The 15,461-nt window shown below is 38.2% G+C and overlaps 1 protein-coding gene across 1 annotated transcript; it reads left to right on the top strand.

Moving 5' to 3' along the window:
- The first annotated feature begins 3,151 nt into the window (after nucleotides 1–3,151).
- LOC105048963 (glycerophosphodiester phosphodiesterase GDPD1, chloroplastic) lies at nucleotides 3,152–6,844 on the top strand. Its single transcript, XM_010928465.4, has 8 exons — nucleotides 3,152–3,340; nucleotides 3,452–3,633; nucleotides 5,216–5,275; nucleotides 5,375–5,455; nucleotides 5,562–5,762; nucleotides 5,884–5,979; nucleotides 6,199–6,395; nucleotides 6,485–6,844. The coding sequence occupies exons 1-8, from the start codon at nucleotides 3,244–3,246 to the stop codon at nucleotides 6,696–6,698; spliced, it is 1,128 nt and encodes a 375-aa protein (XP_010926767.1). The 5' UTR covers nucleotides 3,152–3,243; the 3' UTR covers nucleotides 6,699–6,844.
- The last annotated feature ends 8,617 nt before the right edge of the window (nucleotides 6,845–15,461 follow it).

Genomic DNA, 15,461 nt, shown 5'->3' with positions numbered 1-15,461 from the left:
ATGTACCAGAATTTGGAACTAACCTAGCAGTGACCTTGATATCTGAAGGGAGTTCATGCATGATTGAAAGATTAGATGACATAAAGGATGGAGCGAGCCTGATTATAAGCCGGAAGTTGTTGGGAGTGGCTGCTAATGGGCCAATGACCATTCTTACCAAAAAAAAAAAAAATAGGCCAATGACCATAATCAATTATATCATCAAACATGTAAGAGGTTCTAATTGCAAAAAGAAAATGATAGTGCCTTATTCTCATCACACAGCTGGCATGCACATTGCTAGCCAATTTACTTAATTTAGGGCGGGGTTGTGTCTCCATGCGAAAGAAGGAGAATTTCGCACGAATCCGGCATTAGATCGTGCAATGATCGCTTTGAGATTTATATAGATAGATGAATAAAAAAAAATTGGATTGTTTTGAGATCTGTGTAGATGCGATCCAATGATTGATATCATGAAAAAAAAATTAATTATTTTTTTCGTGTGAAAAATGCAATCCAGACCATTCTTGTTTTAAGGCCATCAAACTTTCCATAGAGCTAGTGGCCATTCCTCAATTAGCTAGCTAGATTGATATGATCAGCTAGCAGAATTTCTTAAATAAACAATGTTGTAGAAGGCATGATATGTCACATGATGAACAAAGTGATCGAGACGGGGGATGCCTTTGAGCTAGGATGCCTAGCGTGCCCATAACGAAAGCTAACCAAGATTTCTTTTGTTTTCTTTTCTTTTTTCTTTTTTGTGATGCTTTGGCACCCATATGTCATGGTCTCAATGTAGAACGAGGTCCAGACGTCTTTCTTAAATTTACAGAAAGAAGAAAAAGAAAGAACAAGATGACAAGTAAGCCTATTTTGTTTCTAAATTTTTTAAGTGAACCAACCCTTAGGTAACTGAAAAATCAAGCAAACAGAAATACCAGACCTCCTTACTACAACTCCGATGTAGACTGGACAAAAATATAAATTGCCTAAATCAATTACAACGTGGAGGAGAATAAGGAGTATATTTATTAAAGAAGTGTCATGACATCGTGGCTTAAAGAAGATTAGACTTCCAAATCTGGATTCCGGTTATAGTATAGAAGCAACCTTAGAACTTGGTAGATGAGTTGCAACCTGGAACCTATAGTGGGATTAGTGGTGGAGAGATTATGAAATCTAAAGAAAAAGAATCGTAGTTTTAATCCAGTCTTGGAATATATCCAATGTCGAGCTTCCAGTCACAAAAATGTACACCAACTTTTTAAGCACTCAGAGTGGCATGTTGGTTAGAGCATCGGAACATATCTAGCATTATCTATTAGATGCATGGGACGGGAAGAAATCAATGTCAAATCAACTCAACCATGACGCAAAAAAAGAGAAAAAAAGGATTAGCATTTGCTAGGCACATAAGCTGCTTGCTTACGTATGTATAAGTAAATTTGACGTACATATATACATGCACGTATGCATGCAAGCATGGTAGTTGAAATTTTTAGATTAATATGTGATAACATTTGCGAGACATGCACATAAGTTGCATATTAGATGTAGAGTATCACTTTGTAGTGACAATTTTTTTTGGCATCAACATGCATAAATTATTATAAATATTAAAATTACTTCTAAAGACAGGCCTCCATCCACAAATTGAGCTCAGAACCTCTTCATGCTGACCTAATCTACTATCAACTGTGATAGCTCGCTGCAACCAAAATAGTTCTTGACAGATTATAATGCTCCACCATAGATGCAAAGTTTTTCTTTTGTTACTTTCGCGAAACAATATTAGTTAAAGAATTATTAAGATTTTATTGCTCATCGAGATAATCACTGTATGTATGTCATCATTCTCTGACAGATGGTGAATAGATTTCCCCTTTAGCTATGCCCTGTACAAAGATGTTTGACGATTTGATACTTCTAGCAAAGGTAGGCTTTACATGTTACAAGTTGACGATGTGAATTTATTAAAGAAGTGTCATGTCATTGACTGTTCTGGTACATGCATGCGTGTAATGCGTCTGCTTATCGTTATGAGCACATTCACCAGTTGACCATATGATTTGTACAAGATGTTTGACGATTATACGTATATATTTATTTGTGTATGTATGTATATATATTTATCATGCCATCATCCGCCGCGTCATGTTAATCTAATATTTACGTATGTGTGGATGCACGCACGCATGCATGCGTCCAGTGCTTGCATGTGTGCATAATTACACAGGCCTATCTTCTCTCTTCTTGTAAGTTGCAACGACCACGCAGTCTCACCAAACACCTTGTGGACAACCAATCTGATTTGGTTATGAGTTGGATGCTTCGATTATTAGACCAGATAAATCCGGTTATATTTTGACAAGTAATCATTACGTGGAGCTGACCCATGGTCAAAGAACAAAGTTGACGCCTCATAAACATGACTAATTCTCCACACATCTAAAACCAGTCACGTGCGCCAATTGCAAGATTTGCAGGCACGCTAAATATATAATTATGGAGCAAATAATTATAGCCCTCTAACGTGGCACAGGTCATACAATGAACGCCACATGTCAACCCTGTGTACCCTAGTCACTGGAGACCCAGGTGCAATCCAAATCCCAAAGTATGTACGGTGGATCGAATTCTTTAAATACAAGGGGTAGCATGGCGTGTTGTCCACCGTGGGATTTGACGCGGTCCAATTGCACCTGGTGCATGCAATACGGAGGCGAGGGCATGGCGACTGATTTGTTGGACTAGTCCCCTGGACCTGGTCCATTTAATACGTAGATCTGGTCTTTGGAAGTGGGAGGGCACGAACAAATTCCCAGCCATATTACAAATCCCGACCATCCACCATAAATCCTACCTTACCACCACATGCATACAAAATTCTGTGCCATCATTATATCTACCGTCCAAATTTGATAATCTGGTATTCGTATCGTTGATCTTTATGCAGACGCACGCATACAAAAGCACACCGGCTTCCCTCCAAAACGGGATGGAATAGTGGAGCCTGCCTGCCGTTTATTCTAACGGAATATTCTTGCTCCCAAGAACGTTGGAATTCCGAGGGGGCGGAAGCTGGCCCCCACGAGAATATCCGACAGCATAAACCCCACCGTCAACTCCCTCTCCTTCGTCCTTTAAAGACCCCTCGTCCGGGCTCCTCCTCCGCCTCACCGAGAGTCCTCCAAGAGCTCCCAAAACCCTAACCTAAATCCCCTCTCTTTTGCCCCCGATTTGTTGATATTGTCCGCAATGGCTCTCAAGGCCGTCCATGTCTCCAACGTCCCCAATCTCGACCAGGTCCCGGAGAGCCCCTCCGTCGCCCTCTCCTCCGCCCGCCTTCCGAAAGGTGCCATCTCTCTCCCTCTCTCTCTGTCTCTCTTTCTTTATCTTTCTTCACTTTCTTGGATCTGATCTGATCTGGATATCTGAACCATTGGATTGGTTTGGGGGATTACAGGGGCGAAGGTGGTGCGACCGCCGTGGAAGGCGGCGGCGTTCACCGTGTTGGGCCACCGGGGAAGCGGCATGAACGCGCTGGAGTCGCCGGACCGGCGGATGACGGCCGTCAAGGAGAACTCCCTCCTCTCCTTCAACCGTGCCGCCAGCTTCCCCATCGACTTGGTCGAGTTCGACGTCCAGGTACGACGCCGTTGGCCTTTTTCGCGATCTCCGACGCTCGTCTCTTGCTTCTGTTTTCTTTACCGTACCGTTGTTGGGCTTCTTTCTCGCAGCCGAGTTCTTTCCCCTCTTTCACTTTAACTTGCCGGGTCTTTAATTGCGTGGGCCGACTTATTGGTCTCCCCGCACCGATCGGAGGAAAGTTGTTAGGTTAATAAATAAAGAAATAACAAAGAAGGGCTTGTCACGTGATTTCAGACCGCACCGGAGAACGCGGCCGGTCCCGGGTCAGACCGTGAACGTTCACGTGGTCCGATTTTGGATGTTGGAGTGCGTCGTGTCGCAATTACTGCCGTCGGATACGGGGAGGGAACATGTGATGGTGCGGAGGACCACGGAATCTTCTCCGGTGGTTGACCCACCGGTCAATCCTGTTGGTGGGCTTCTCAGACGTATCACAAGCCATGCAGCTCATTGCTTTATGATTCGAGCTGGCATGATTTTCTTAGCTCGCACATCATAAAGCGCAGCTGTATGGTGGTGCGTGGTCTTATTTCGGCCTGATGAGAAATTGACTCATTTGTAGTGCAAATAGATGATATATATTTTGGTAAAACATGGATACTAGATTTAGAATAGCTAGCGTTATGAAACTTTGAATCTTACTTTTCAGAAATAGAAAAAGAAGAAAAATGTGGTTTTTTTAATGGTTTTAATGGGAAAAAAGAGGTTGTCACCCAGAAGAAAGATGATTTGAAGATAAAGTAATATTAACTCTACAAAGGAAGAAAGAGGATGAATTTTTAAAGTGGTTGCCACATCGTTGGCTCAGATGATGGGTTCGGGGCATGACAGTGGCTTCTTCTCATTTTATTATTGGACATTCTGCTTATGCATTAATACATATTGAAGAATGGAAAACATGTCCTATGGTTTTTTTTTTTATCAAAAATAGTTTGATCTTGATTTATTATGCTAGTGATAAAAGATGCTTCAATGAAGTGTTTAACAAGGAAGGAATAAGATTCTTTATTTGATGCTTCAACATTGGAATCTGTCTTTCAAAAAAAAAGGCACCGAAATATGTCTTTGCTGTCTGATGAGTCTGAGGTTGCCATCCCAAGTAACACCTAGAGACTAGAGAGAGAAAGTCTGGTGTCGTGGAAATTGTCATACTGCGCATTTTGGTTTCTTGCAAAATATGTCCACTAACTTGGGAAAACACTTGATGGTTATGGTTATTGTTACTGTCAATTATTTGAATCCAAGCATATTCTTTGTGCCTTTATTATTCTAGCTGATGTGGAAATAATGATTCTGTCTATTTGTTATTTAGGATCCATACATATATGGAATATGGTCCATTTGCTTGGCCTTAATACCCTTCAATAGTCTTCGTTCTTCATGAGTAGCAAGTTTATCAAATTTGTCGAACCAAATTGCTATTTTCCTTCCTCTCAATCTCCACAATTTTCATCATCCTGTGTTCACAGAACTGATTGATCTATCTTTTTGTTTTTTCTTCTGTCTTGTTTTTTTAATTAAAAAAGTAAATTGGTTGGGTGAAGAACCTTAGAGGAGAACCATGGATGTCATTTTGTAGGTGACCAGAGATGGATGCCCGATCATCTTTCACGATGACATGGTCCTTACAGAAGAAAATGTAAGTTTGTCTCTGCCTTTTGAACTCTTGGTTCATTTTAAGCCAAACTATTTTTCAACTCATTTTCTTGACACATTCTATTGCCTTTGGACTATGTAGGGAAATATATCCGAGAGGCGGGTGACAGATCTCTACTTGGAGGAATTCCTGTCCTATGGGCCTCAAAGAGAGAATGGGAAGGTAATTCTCACTATATCTTCTGTATTAATCCTCTGTTTAAATCAAAGAACTCAATATATGATGTTTTTATTTAGTTATTTATTTTGGGGAATGCATGGGACTTCAGGTGGGGAAATCATTGTTTAGAAAGGCTAAAGATGGGAGAGTTTTGAGTTGGATTGTAGAAGATGATGATTCTTTTTGCACATTGCAAGAGGCATTTCAGAGGGTTAATTCCCATATTGGTTTCAACATCGAGCTAAAATTTGATGACTACATTGTTTACCGAGAAGAAGAGCTTACTCATGCTCTTGAAGCCGTCTTGCAGGTATGGTTTCTTTAGTTCATTTCATGTTCCGGTCGTAAATCTATTGTTAGAAAGCTTAATACTCCACAATTCAAAATTGTTAATGGATATTTCCAATTTTTTTCTCAATTATGTTGGTCAGGTAGTTTTTGAGTATGCCAATGATAGGCCCATCATCTTCTCAACCTTCCAACCTGATGCAGCACAGCTAATTAGGAAACTGCAGAGCATTTATCCTGTAAGTAGATCTTGTATGTCTTAGTCCCTTTTTAAGAAAGAAGGATGGGAAATATCCATCATTATCACATATTAGTAAGAAGTAACTATTTTGTTTTCTGAGAGTATGATAAGAATCAGGACCAGCCAAAATGTGCTAAAAATATGTGTAAGGGGATAAGAAAACTATATTAAAGGCGATATGGTTTTGTTATAACAGTGTTTTTGATTCTTGGTCTAGGTGTTTTTCCTCACTGAGGCTGGGACTGAAACCTTCGAAGATGTGAGAAGAAACTCATTGGATGAGGCCATCAAATTATGCTCGGCATGTGGCTTGCAAGGCATTGTTTCAGAAGTCAGGGGAGTCTTCAGAAATCCATCGACAATAGCCAGAATCAAAGATTCCAATCTTTCCCTTCTGACATATGGCCAGCTCAAGTAAGCCTTTTTTTCTAGCTTGTTAACATGGCTCATGCTTTGTTCTATCCAGCTTCGTGGTTGCTGATGTCTTTACAATTCATGTGCAGCAATGTTCCTGAAGCTGTTTACATGCAGCATCTGATGGGAATCAATGGTGTAATTGTTGACCTGGTTAAAGAGATCACAGAAGCTGTTTCAGATTTCACCAGACCAGCCACCGAGGAAGGAGAGGAGCAGATTAAGGAGGGGACAAGGCCTAAATTTTCACAGCGTGAGCTCTCGTTCTTGCTCAAGCTCATACCTGAACTGGTACAGTATTAGTCCAGAAGCAACCAACACGGGGTTTTGTTTGTATACTGGGTGGTATTAATCACTTCATAAAAGATGGAGTAGTGGCTGGAGATGATTCAGTGACACGTTAGTGTAAGCAAAACTGGAATCAATGGATAAAAAAAGTTTTTCCTTCAGCTTTCCTGCTAAAATCACTACTGACTAATATATCATCTCTGGGATTTAATCTCCATTGAGAAGTTGTGGATGTCGTGTCAATGGAAGATCGCGAAACTCCTGTTTCATGTATGATTTTAGAAGAGCATGGAGTTTGTTCAGCATGGCTCTATGGGTTTAGCTTTATTCATTAGTAAGGCCTTAGGGATTCAGAATCAATGAGAGAATGCTTTAAAATGTTCTGAACTTAAAAAAGAGGGATGTGGTGCCACTGCTTTAAAATTGCTTGGGGTTAAGCAATGTGCGATGACTCTCTTGAGCATCAACAAAAGTGCTCCGTTCCACCGAAAGATGCACTTCTCCAATAGAAAAAGAATAAGAGATTATCTGGCATTTGCACCAAAAATAGGGATGGCTAAAAATGTTGCAGGATTTTCAGTATAATCCTATAGGAATATCCAAACAGCCCTTATAAATATCCAAACAGGCTCTTAGTATGCTGAATCAGTAGGTTGAAGATCTACAACATTTTAGCTTCCTGGAGTTGGTTCCTAGATAACATAGGCCTTGAGCCAGCTAGCTAGATAAGCTTTCTGCTGTACCCCAATTTGATCGGGGCTTCGGCTGCCCCTTATTATTAATTTTTTTGGAGGAGTTGCTTCAGCTGTAATTTCAGGTTTAAGCGTGCATGATAAGGCTTCAGGCCCATAAAGATGCGTCTAATGTAACTTAACAATATGAATGCTTGGAGAAAAAAAAAAAAAAGACAAAGGAAAAGAAAGATGCAAGGCAATCAAAAATATCAGAGTGATATTGGTGTCATATTTACCAATGTTGTTGCTTTAGAGGAAGTCTAATTGCCATATATGATTATACGGCTGGAAATGGGCCGGGCCGACCTGGGCCACACTCCTGCTCGAAACTTCGTTTCAGGCTTTGGGCCAGGCTTTAGCCCGAAAGTTTTTAAAAATTCCAGCGAGCTCGGGCCCAAGACCGACCCGAACCCAATAGGGGTAGCCTAATTAAAATTTTAGCCATCTCTCTTTTCTTTTTTAAAAAATTGAAAAAAATAAAAAGAAAAGGCTAAGCCCTAACCTCAACAAATCCTCCCACGGCTCTTCCATCTCCCTCTATATGTAGCTTCTCCGTACCTACCTCCAGTGCCACCAGTAGCTCCTCCGTCCGTTCGTGGCTCTTCTACCCTCGGTCTCCCTTCCTCAACCCCCTCTGGCCCCACGCTTGTGGCTTCTCCACCCTCGGTCCTCCTCCCCCCACCCCCCCGCCCCCCCACGCCTATTGTCCCCCTACCCATGGCTCCTTCACCTCCTTCCACCTATGGCTCCTCTTCCCATGATGCCCGCAGCTTCTCCGCACCACAACCACCTCCCCCCCAACCCACCGTGCCCACAGCTTCTCCATGCCAGCATTGATGGTATAGATGACGTCAGATATGCAGACCTCAGTGTCGAAGTAGCGGACGTCCTGGTTCAGAGCCGCCTCCAAATACTTGATCCTTATATTGGTCATCTATCGGAGCAAATCTCGGAGCATATGCATGGTGGATAGCACGCAATTAGAAACTAGTGAAATATAGGGGGTTAACGTGGCATGTTATTCACCGTGAGATACAGGGGATAATGTGGCGTGTTATTCACCGTAGTGCATCATCGAATTTTTGATTGAGCTAGACTTAGGGCTCAACTAAAGATATATCCGAGCCTGATCTGAAAAATAAACGTGCTCTATAATTAGGTCCAAGCTCGACTTGAATTATTTTTGATCTAAGTCAGGTTAGTCCGAAGCCTAACCTGAAGTCAGGCCAACAAGATGGACCTCGGATCGGTCCAAACCTAGTTCCAACCCTATACATGAAGCAAAAGCATTTATTCTTCTTTTCTTTATTTTTCCTTTTTGGTCGTGGATCTTGGGATGGGAGTGGGTAGTTTTCATTCAAAAAAGATGTTATAAAAAAGAAAAAAATTTGTACCAAAAAAGAAAAAATCTTTTCAAAGAAAGAAGATTTATGCTGAAATTTATTAGTTCACTTGATAATGTGTGGATGTGTGCATGTGCAGGCATGTGCGCATATGTACATATAGATAGATGAAAGGGGAGGCATTAACTACCCAATTCCAAGGACCCAACCTATTAGGTTTTGTTTTCTTTCCGCATGAATCAAAAAGCATCCAAAAAATATAAAAATCCTATGTGCTGTGCATGTGAGGTAGAGGATTGAAAGTCTTCCTCTTCTCTATTTCTAGCTAAGACAAGTGGTCCTAGGGCAGCCAAACCCTAGGAAGCTTGGTCCATAAGAGTCTTCTCCCTTTCCTAGCCACTTTGCCATCAAACCCTATCCATCGTCAGTAAGAAATTTTTCAATTTTTTTCTTGATTTTCTGTGGAGGGTCATTAAGATTTTTTTGACAAACCGACCATACAATCTCATTGGAGCCAAGATAAAGCCTAGATCTCCCTTTATTCTTTCTTCCGATCTCTAAGGGGATTGCCGTTGTTAGGATTTAGGCCAGTGAGGTGCCAGATTAATATTAAAATAGGGCCATCCCTTGTTTCTCCTTTTTTTTCTTCCTTCTGACTAGCCGCCAGCATCGAACTTGTTGTGCTCGAGTTGTCGGGGGTCGGTGCAGCCAGCAGGATAGGGACAAGTCGCCGCCACCACTGGGGATCACATGTATGGGGGAGAGGTGGTCCCTAAAATCTTCCACCTCTATTCTTCCAAGTAAAGGAAACACAAAAGAAAAAAAAAAAAGAAGAGAAAGAAACAAAGAAAGAAAAGAAAAAAAAGAAAAAGTGAGAGAGTTTCTCTCTCTTCTCTCTCTTCCTTCCCTCTCTTCATTTATTTTCTCTCTCTACTTTCTTTCTCTATGAGTTTCTCTCTATAATTTTTTCTCTCTTCATGGATTTATTTCTCTAAAAATTCAATAGATTAGTCGAGGGTCAGATGTTTAGGTATATTTCAATTGAATAGTTAATCTTGGGAGGGGTCATGATAAGGCTGGCAATTTTTGACATGACACACGAACACGATACGGAACTGACACAAAAAATATAAATTCGGATTGGGTTTGTGCGGGTTCGAATCAAAAACAGGTTGACACGATTACAACCCATAAAATTCATATGAGTTCACAGGTTGACCCATGAATGCGAATCCAACCCACCTAATCTGTTTAATATTTTTATAAAATTTTTAAAAGATAAGATTATTTTTTGAAAAACTTTAAGATAGTCCTAACTTCATAAAATATAAACATAACAAACACACTCTCAAACTCATTCCTTCTCTACCGTTTCTCTCTCTCTCTCTCTCTCTCTCTCTCTCAAACTCTAACACAAACACATCTTCCTCCATAACCATAAGTTATGATAAGAACTGTTTAATATTGTATAAAAACTATTTATAGATTTTTCATGGTTATATTAGTATGGATGGATGGATTTTTCATGTTATTTTGTTACCAATTGTATACTTGTATTATTATATTATTTGCATTGTTATTAAATTTATTGAACTAGATATATCTTTATAATTTCACAATCATATCATAAACGGGTCATGTTCATGTCAATCCGACATGTTCCATTTAATAATCATATTTATGTGGATGATCCATTTATTAAGTAGGCCGTGTGCGGATTGTAAATCTTGACCCGTTTAATAAATGGATCATGTTCAGATTTAGCTTATATGGGTTCGTGTCGAAAATGAGTTGACCCATTTATGATCTGTGAATACAAATTGTCAGCCCTAGTTATGAACTTACAAAGTTAGGATCATTTACCATAAATTTCTATCATTTTTAATCATCTATGATTTTTATGTTTGATCTTGATTATATAGAGGTGTGACTGACTGTACAAGATGACAAGTGGAATATCTTATCTCCAAGTTCGTAGATCAAAAAATTTATCAATTATTATATTTGAGTCAATCATTGATAGAGATAAGGATTTTTCAACATGATCATCTGTGTAATATATAGATGCACCTACATGATATCATATATCTTATATATATTGGTATGAGTATTATACATTGTTGATTTGGTATTCCATAGATTATGATTAATTGATGCTTAATTATAAATATTATGCTGTGTGAGGAAAGAAAAAACATGACTTAATATAATTGATGGGGTGGGCGGCATTTAGGTTGGTCATATAAGAAACATATATGATATATGCTAGGTCAGCTTCAAGTTGGGATGCAGTATTATTATTTTGGCCTACCATGAACTGAAGCATGATTGTGACTAATCTAATACTGAAAATCAGATTATGACTTTAATAATATGGATGAGGTATGGACGGTATTTGGATTGATTGGCCATACAAGAAATGTGGTGTGTTTTGGGTTAGCCTTAGGCTAGGATGCATCATTGTGTTTGACCAATCATGGGCTGAAGCATGTTGTGATTATTCTAATATTAAAAAATTAAATAATAATTTATATAATTATAAGTGTGAAAAAGGAAAAGTATGTGGATTAGTCGAACATGTATGAAATGGGGCATATCAGTCGTAGGCTGAGATATTTTAGCCTACCATGGGTTGAAGAATGATTATGAGTAGTCTAGTAATAAAATCAAATCAAGATGATGAATCGTGTCTAATTGAAGGATATATGGACTAACCGGCATGTATGAAATGTGATACTTATAGTGTCAGCCATAAATTGAGATGTGGTTTTCGATCACGGATGAAAGCATGATGTGTGACTAGTCTACTGTAGGTTGAAGCATGAGCGGATCTAGTCCATTGACAGAGTGATAATGTGATCATAGTTCAATTGTATTAATTAGATAGTAAAGAAAAAAATTCACTAGGATATTGTTGAATCAAATTATTGTTTATAAATCATATTTATCTTGAGATTTTTGCATAGTGATATGCAAACAACTGAGTAGCTATATGGTTGGATTTGATGTGCATATTGGCATGGCTTATATATGTGTGATTTATACTATACATATTATTCTATTGAGCATTATTCAAATTATTGATACATAAATCTTACTATTTTATTATATGCTAATATTATCATAAAGATAATTCATATTCATGTAGGTCTGAGCATGGAGGATTCTTACTGGGTTGAAAAGCTCACACTCTTTTTCTTCTTCAAACTTGCAAGGAGCATAGTATCGATTAGATTGGGCATCAAGTTTGAGCAATGGAGTCCTTAGTTAGTTAATTGATTTTCTGATGCCAAATAAATATTTCAATCTTGTGAGCATTATTCAATAAAGATGGATTGATTTGATTTGATAAATATAATTGAAATTTTAGAATTCTGTCGATATTCTTGTAGACTTATTTATTATTTAGGTCTTACATGATTTTCAAGGCATTGCTCTTGGGTTCATGTGGCCGTGTCACATGGCCAACCTAGGTGTTGGATTGGGGGATGATAGAGTGGCATCAGAGATTAGGTTATGATCATTTGGGACTATGACATAAACAATTAGGACAAGACACAGGTGATATTGAAAACTTAAATTTATGATTATTAGGGATTATGACAGAGATGATTCATAGAGTTTGGCTTTTGATGGACAATTTATATCTTTGTTTATAATTCGAGAGGTTGATAGTCCATGATTTTATTGGTTCAGAGTTTATTTAGCAAATTCGAGAGCTTTGGTGGGTTAAATTAGAGTGCATAGCGAAAGTGAAATGGTTTAAGCGAAGGAATTATGATAAAAGATTTTGAATTTCTTTTTTCTAATAAAGAAGATTATATAGGAGTTCGAGGATAAGATAAAAAATTATATATCCTTAAGATTTTGACATTACGGTATGCTAATTTTGAGGATGAAATTATTTTAATTGGGGAGAACTAAGGACCTAGGCTATTAGTTTTTTTATCTTTTCTGTATGAATCTTAAAGCATCTGAAAAAACAAAAAAAAAATTGTGGAAATCTCATGCGCTATGCACGTGAGGTAGGGGAAGGAAGACTTCTAATAGGAGTCTTCCTCTTCTCCATTTTCAGCTAGAAGAAGGGGTCGTAGGGCAGCCAAACTCTAAGATCCTTGGTCTATAACAACCTCCTTCCTCTCCTAGCTACTTTGCCTCAAAACACTGTCCATCACCGATAAGAAATCCTCCAATCTTTTTCTTGACTTTTCATGGAGGATCTTTAGGATTTTTCTGACAAACCAGTCGTGCGACCTCACCAGAGCCAAGGTAAAGCCTAGATCTCCTTTTATTGTTTCTTTCTACCTCTAATTAAGGGGGATGTTGTTGTTAGGGTTTAGGTCAGCGAGGTGCTGGATTAATGTTAAAATAGGGCCATCCTCTATTTTTTCTCTTTTTCTTCCTTTAAGTCAACCGCCTTGTCGGACTTGCTATGCTCAGGCTGTTGAAGGAAGGTGCAGTGGTTGGGTGGGGATAGGTCACCACCGTCATTGGAGATTAATGTGTCTTAAATTATACCGCAAGTACATGGTGTGCAATATAGTGTGTTCGATGAGTACGGATCGATCCTACGAGGAATTGGGTGTTTAAAGTATATTCAAATTCTTGCTCAAACAAGCTTTACGACAAAAAGGATAGATTATGTTGGATTACTAACTATCAAAATAGTAAAATACATAAATGTAGAAATAAATAATCTAAAAGATCTAAGATTTTTGAATCCATTAGACCAATGAATTAGATAGCCCTTCTATGGTTTCTTTTATGATGTCTTTTGATTAAGATAATAAACATGAACAAGCATGGATCATAAAGAGATTTAACTCAACTATGATCCATCAAGCATTTCACTTTCACTCTAATAACTCTCCTTTCAACTTTTTCTCTTATATTATCTAAGTATGGGCTATAAAAGGGCTCAAACCCAATTATAACCCATCAAAATTTTTTACAAGAAAGAAGAGAAAAGGATTTGAAAAACTTGTGAGTCTTTTACTTATTACCTTTCTTGCATCGAATCAAGCATGGACTATGAAGGAATTCCAATCCAACTATATTCCATCAAGTCTCTTGGCAAGAAGGATAAAAGAATAAGAACTCTAAAAATTAAAAGTATAAAGAAATCCAAAAAATAAAACTTCTAATCATGATCTAACTTCATCGCAAATCCTAGAAGGATTGCTTAGTTAGACATAATTTAATTTTAAGTTCTAAAATTAATTAAAAAATATAAAATAATAATTATTCTAATTATAAAAAATTAATATAAAAGAATTTAAAGGATTGCAGGAATTAAATAAAAAAATAAATGTAAGAAAATTAAACTACACTAGTGTTGAAATTAAAGAAATGCATAAATTAAATTGAAGAAAAATAAACTAATTTATTGCTAGAATAAAATTCTGATACAAAATTCTTAACTCCTAAGTCATTAATAGGGCTTGCGAGCCTTCTGATTTATACATCTTTCCCTGCTAACTCTCCTTCTCATATATTGAAAGAGTAGAAGAAAGTGGGAACAAAGCTAAAAAAATTAAAAAGATAGATATTTCTATCTGTCATGCAGGCTCTTACAAGAGATACGGTGTGGAGAGAGATATATCTAAGAGTAGAAATATTGGTCTTTATTTATAAATGTAGATAGGGAGGAAGTTTTCATATTTTTTTGATGTTGGACTAATAAAAAGAATAGGGATTAGGAGATGCACGGATGAGGTTGAAAGATCAAGAGAAAATAAGATAAAAAATTGAGACTCTTAAATAAATTTTTAATATATATATATATATATAATTTTTTTTTCTATATTCGCATCCTGATTTTTTCCGCATAAATGCCCCTGCATACCGCTGCTGCTTCCCGCATGTGCTTCAACTTCAACTTCAACTGCGTTCGGTCTCCAGGCCTCCACGTAAAGCCAGTGCCTCAGCCCGTGGATCCACACCATGTGCCACGTAGCCAAGCCTAGCATCCTTTTTATTTGCCCTTGGACCCACACATTAGCCAGCACTCTCTTGGTCTCCGCCGCACCAAAAAGCCATACATTCAAAGCGGCAGGTCCCCTCTTAACTCTTCTCCTCACATGCTCCAAAACTCCATGGTTCCATACTTTCACGTCCCAATGCTGCTCCAAGCCGCTGGGTCCCTGTGAGCCATGCTTCCTTTCCGCATGAACCAGCCTTCCTTTGAGCCAAGAACTCCATGGGTCCCAAATAAAAGTCACACTCTTAGCCTCCTTTCAAATGCCGCGCGCGTCTACTCCAAACAGTCATGTGCCGTACACTTGTTCTTCCTTCATGGATCATGAGCCCATGAGCCCACGCATTCCTTCCAAAATCCACGAGCTTTTGGTTTGAGCTTGGTCTAAACTTGAGCTAGGGTATTTTACTGATTAATTTTTGAATAATCTTCTGTGCCAAATAATTTTTGAAAAATAGAGAAAGAAGCATCAAATTCTACATAATATATATTAATAGCTAAAGGATTTAATATTTTTATATTTTAATTAGTGCATTTATCACACCCCCCAAACTTAAGCTTTATTCTTCCTCGAGTAAAGAGAAAAATTAATAGTATGAACTCACTCGTTTAGATATGAAAGTTTCTTTAGACAATTTTAAGATGAACTGATACCTGATCAGAGGATTAACGAGATACATCATTGGATTATTAATTCAATCTCAAGTAGTGGTTAACTAGAAAA

Source organism: Elaeis guineensis, chromosome 7, assembly GCF_000442705.2.
Source record: "Elaeis guineensis isolate ETL-2024a chromosome 7, EG11, whole genome shotgun sequence".
Taxonomy (NCBI): domain Eukaryota; kingdom Viridiplantae; phylum Streptophyta; class Magnoliopsida; order Arecales; family Arecaceae; genus Elaeis; species Elaeis guineensis.
Note: the sequence above shows the minus strand (reverse complement) of the source record. Positions and strands in the feature narration are given on the sequence as shown.

Excerpts from the sequence above, each read along its gene's own strand:
- LOC105048963 (XM_010928465.4), top strand. The coding sequence starts at position 3,244 with ATGGCTCTCAAGGCCGTCCATGTCTCCAACGTCCCCAATCTCGACCAG. Across the intron at positions 5,276-5,374 it reads TGGTCCTTACAGAAGAAAAT|GGAAATATATCCGAGAGGCG; the intron begins GTAAGTTTGTCT and ends TGGACTATGTAG. Across the intron at positions 5,980-6,198 it reads AACTGCAGAGCATTTATCCT|GTGTTTTTCCTCACTGAGGC; the intron begins GTAAGTAGATCT and ends TTCTTGGTCTAG.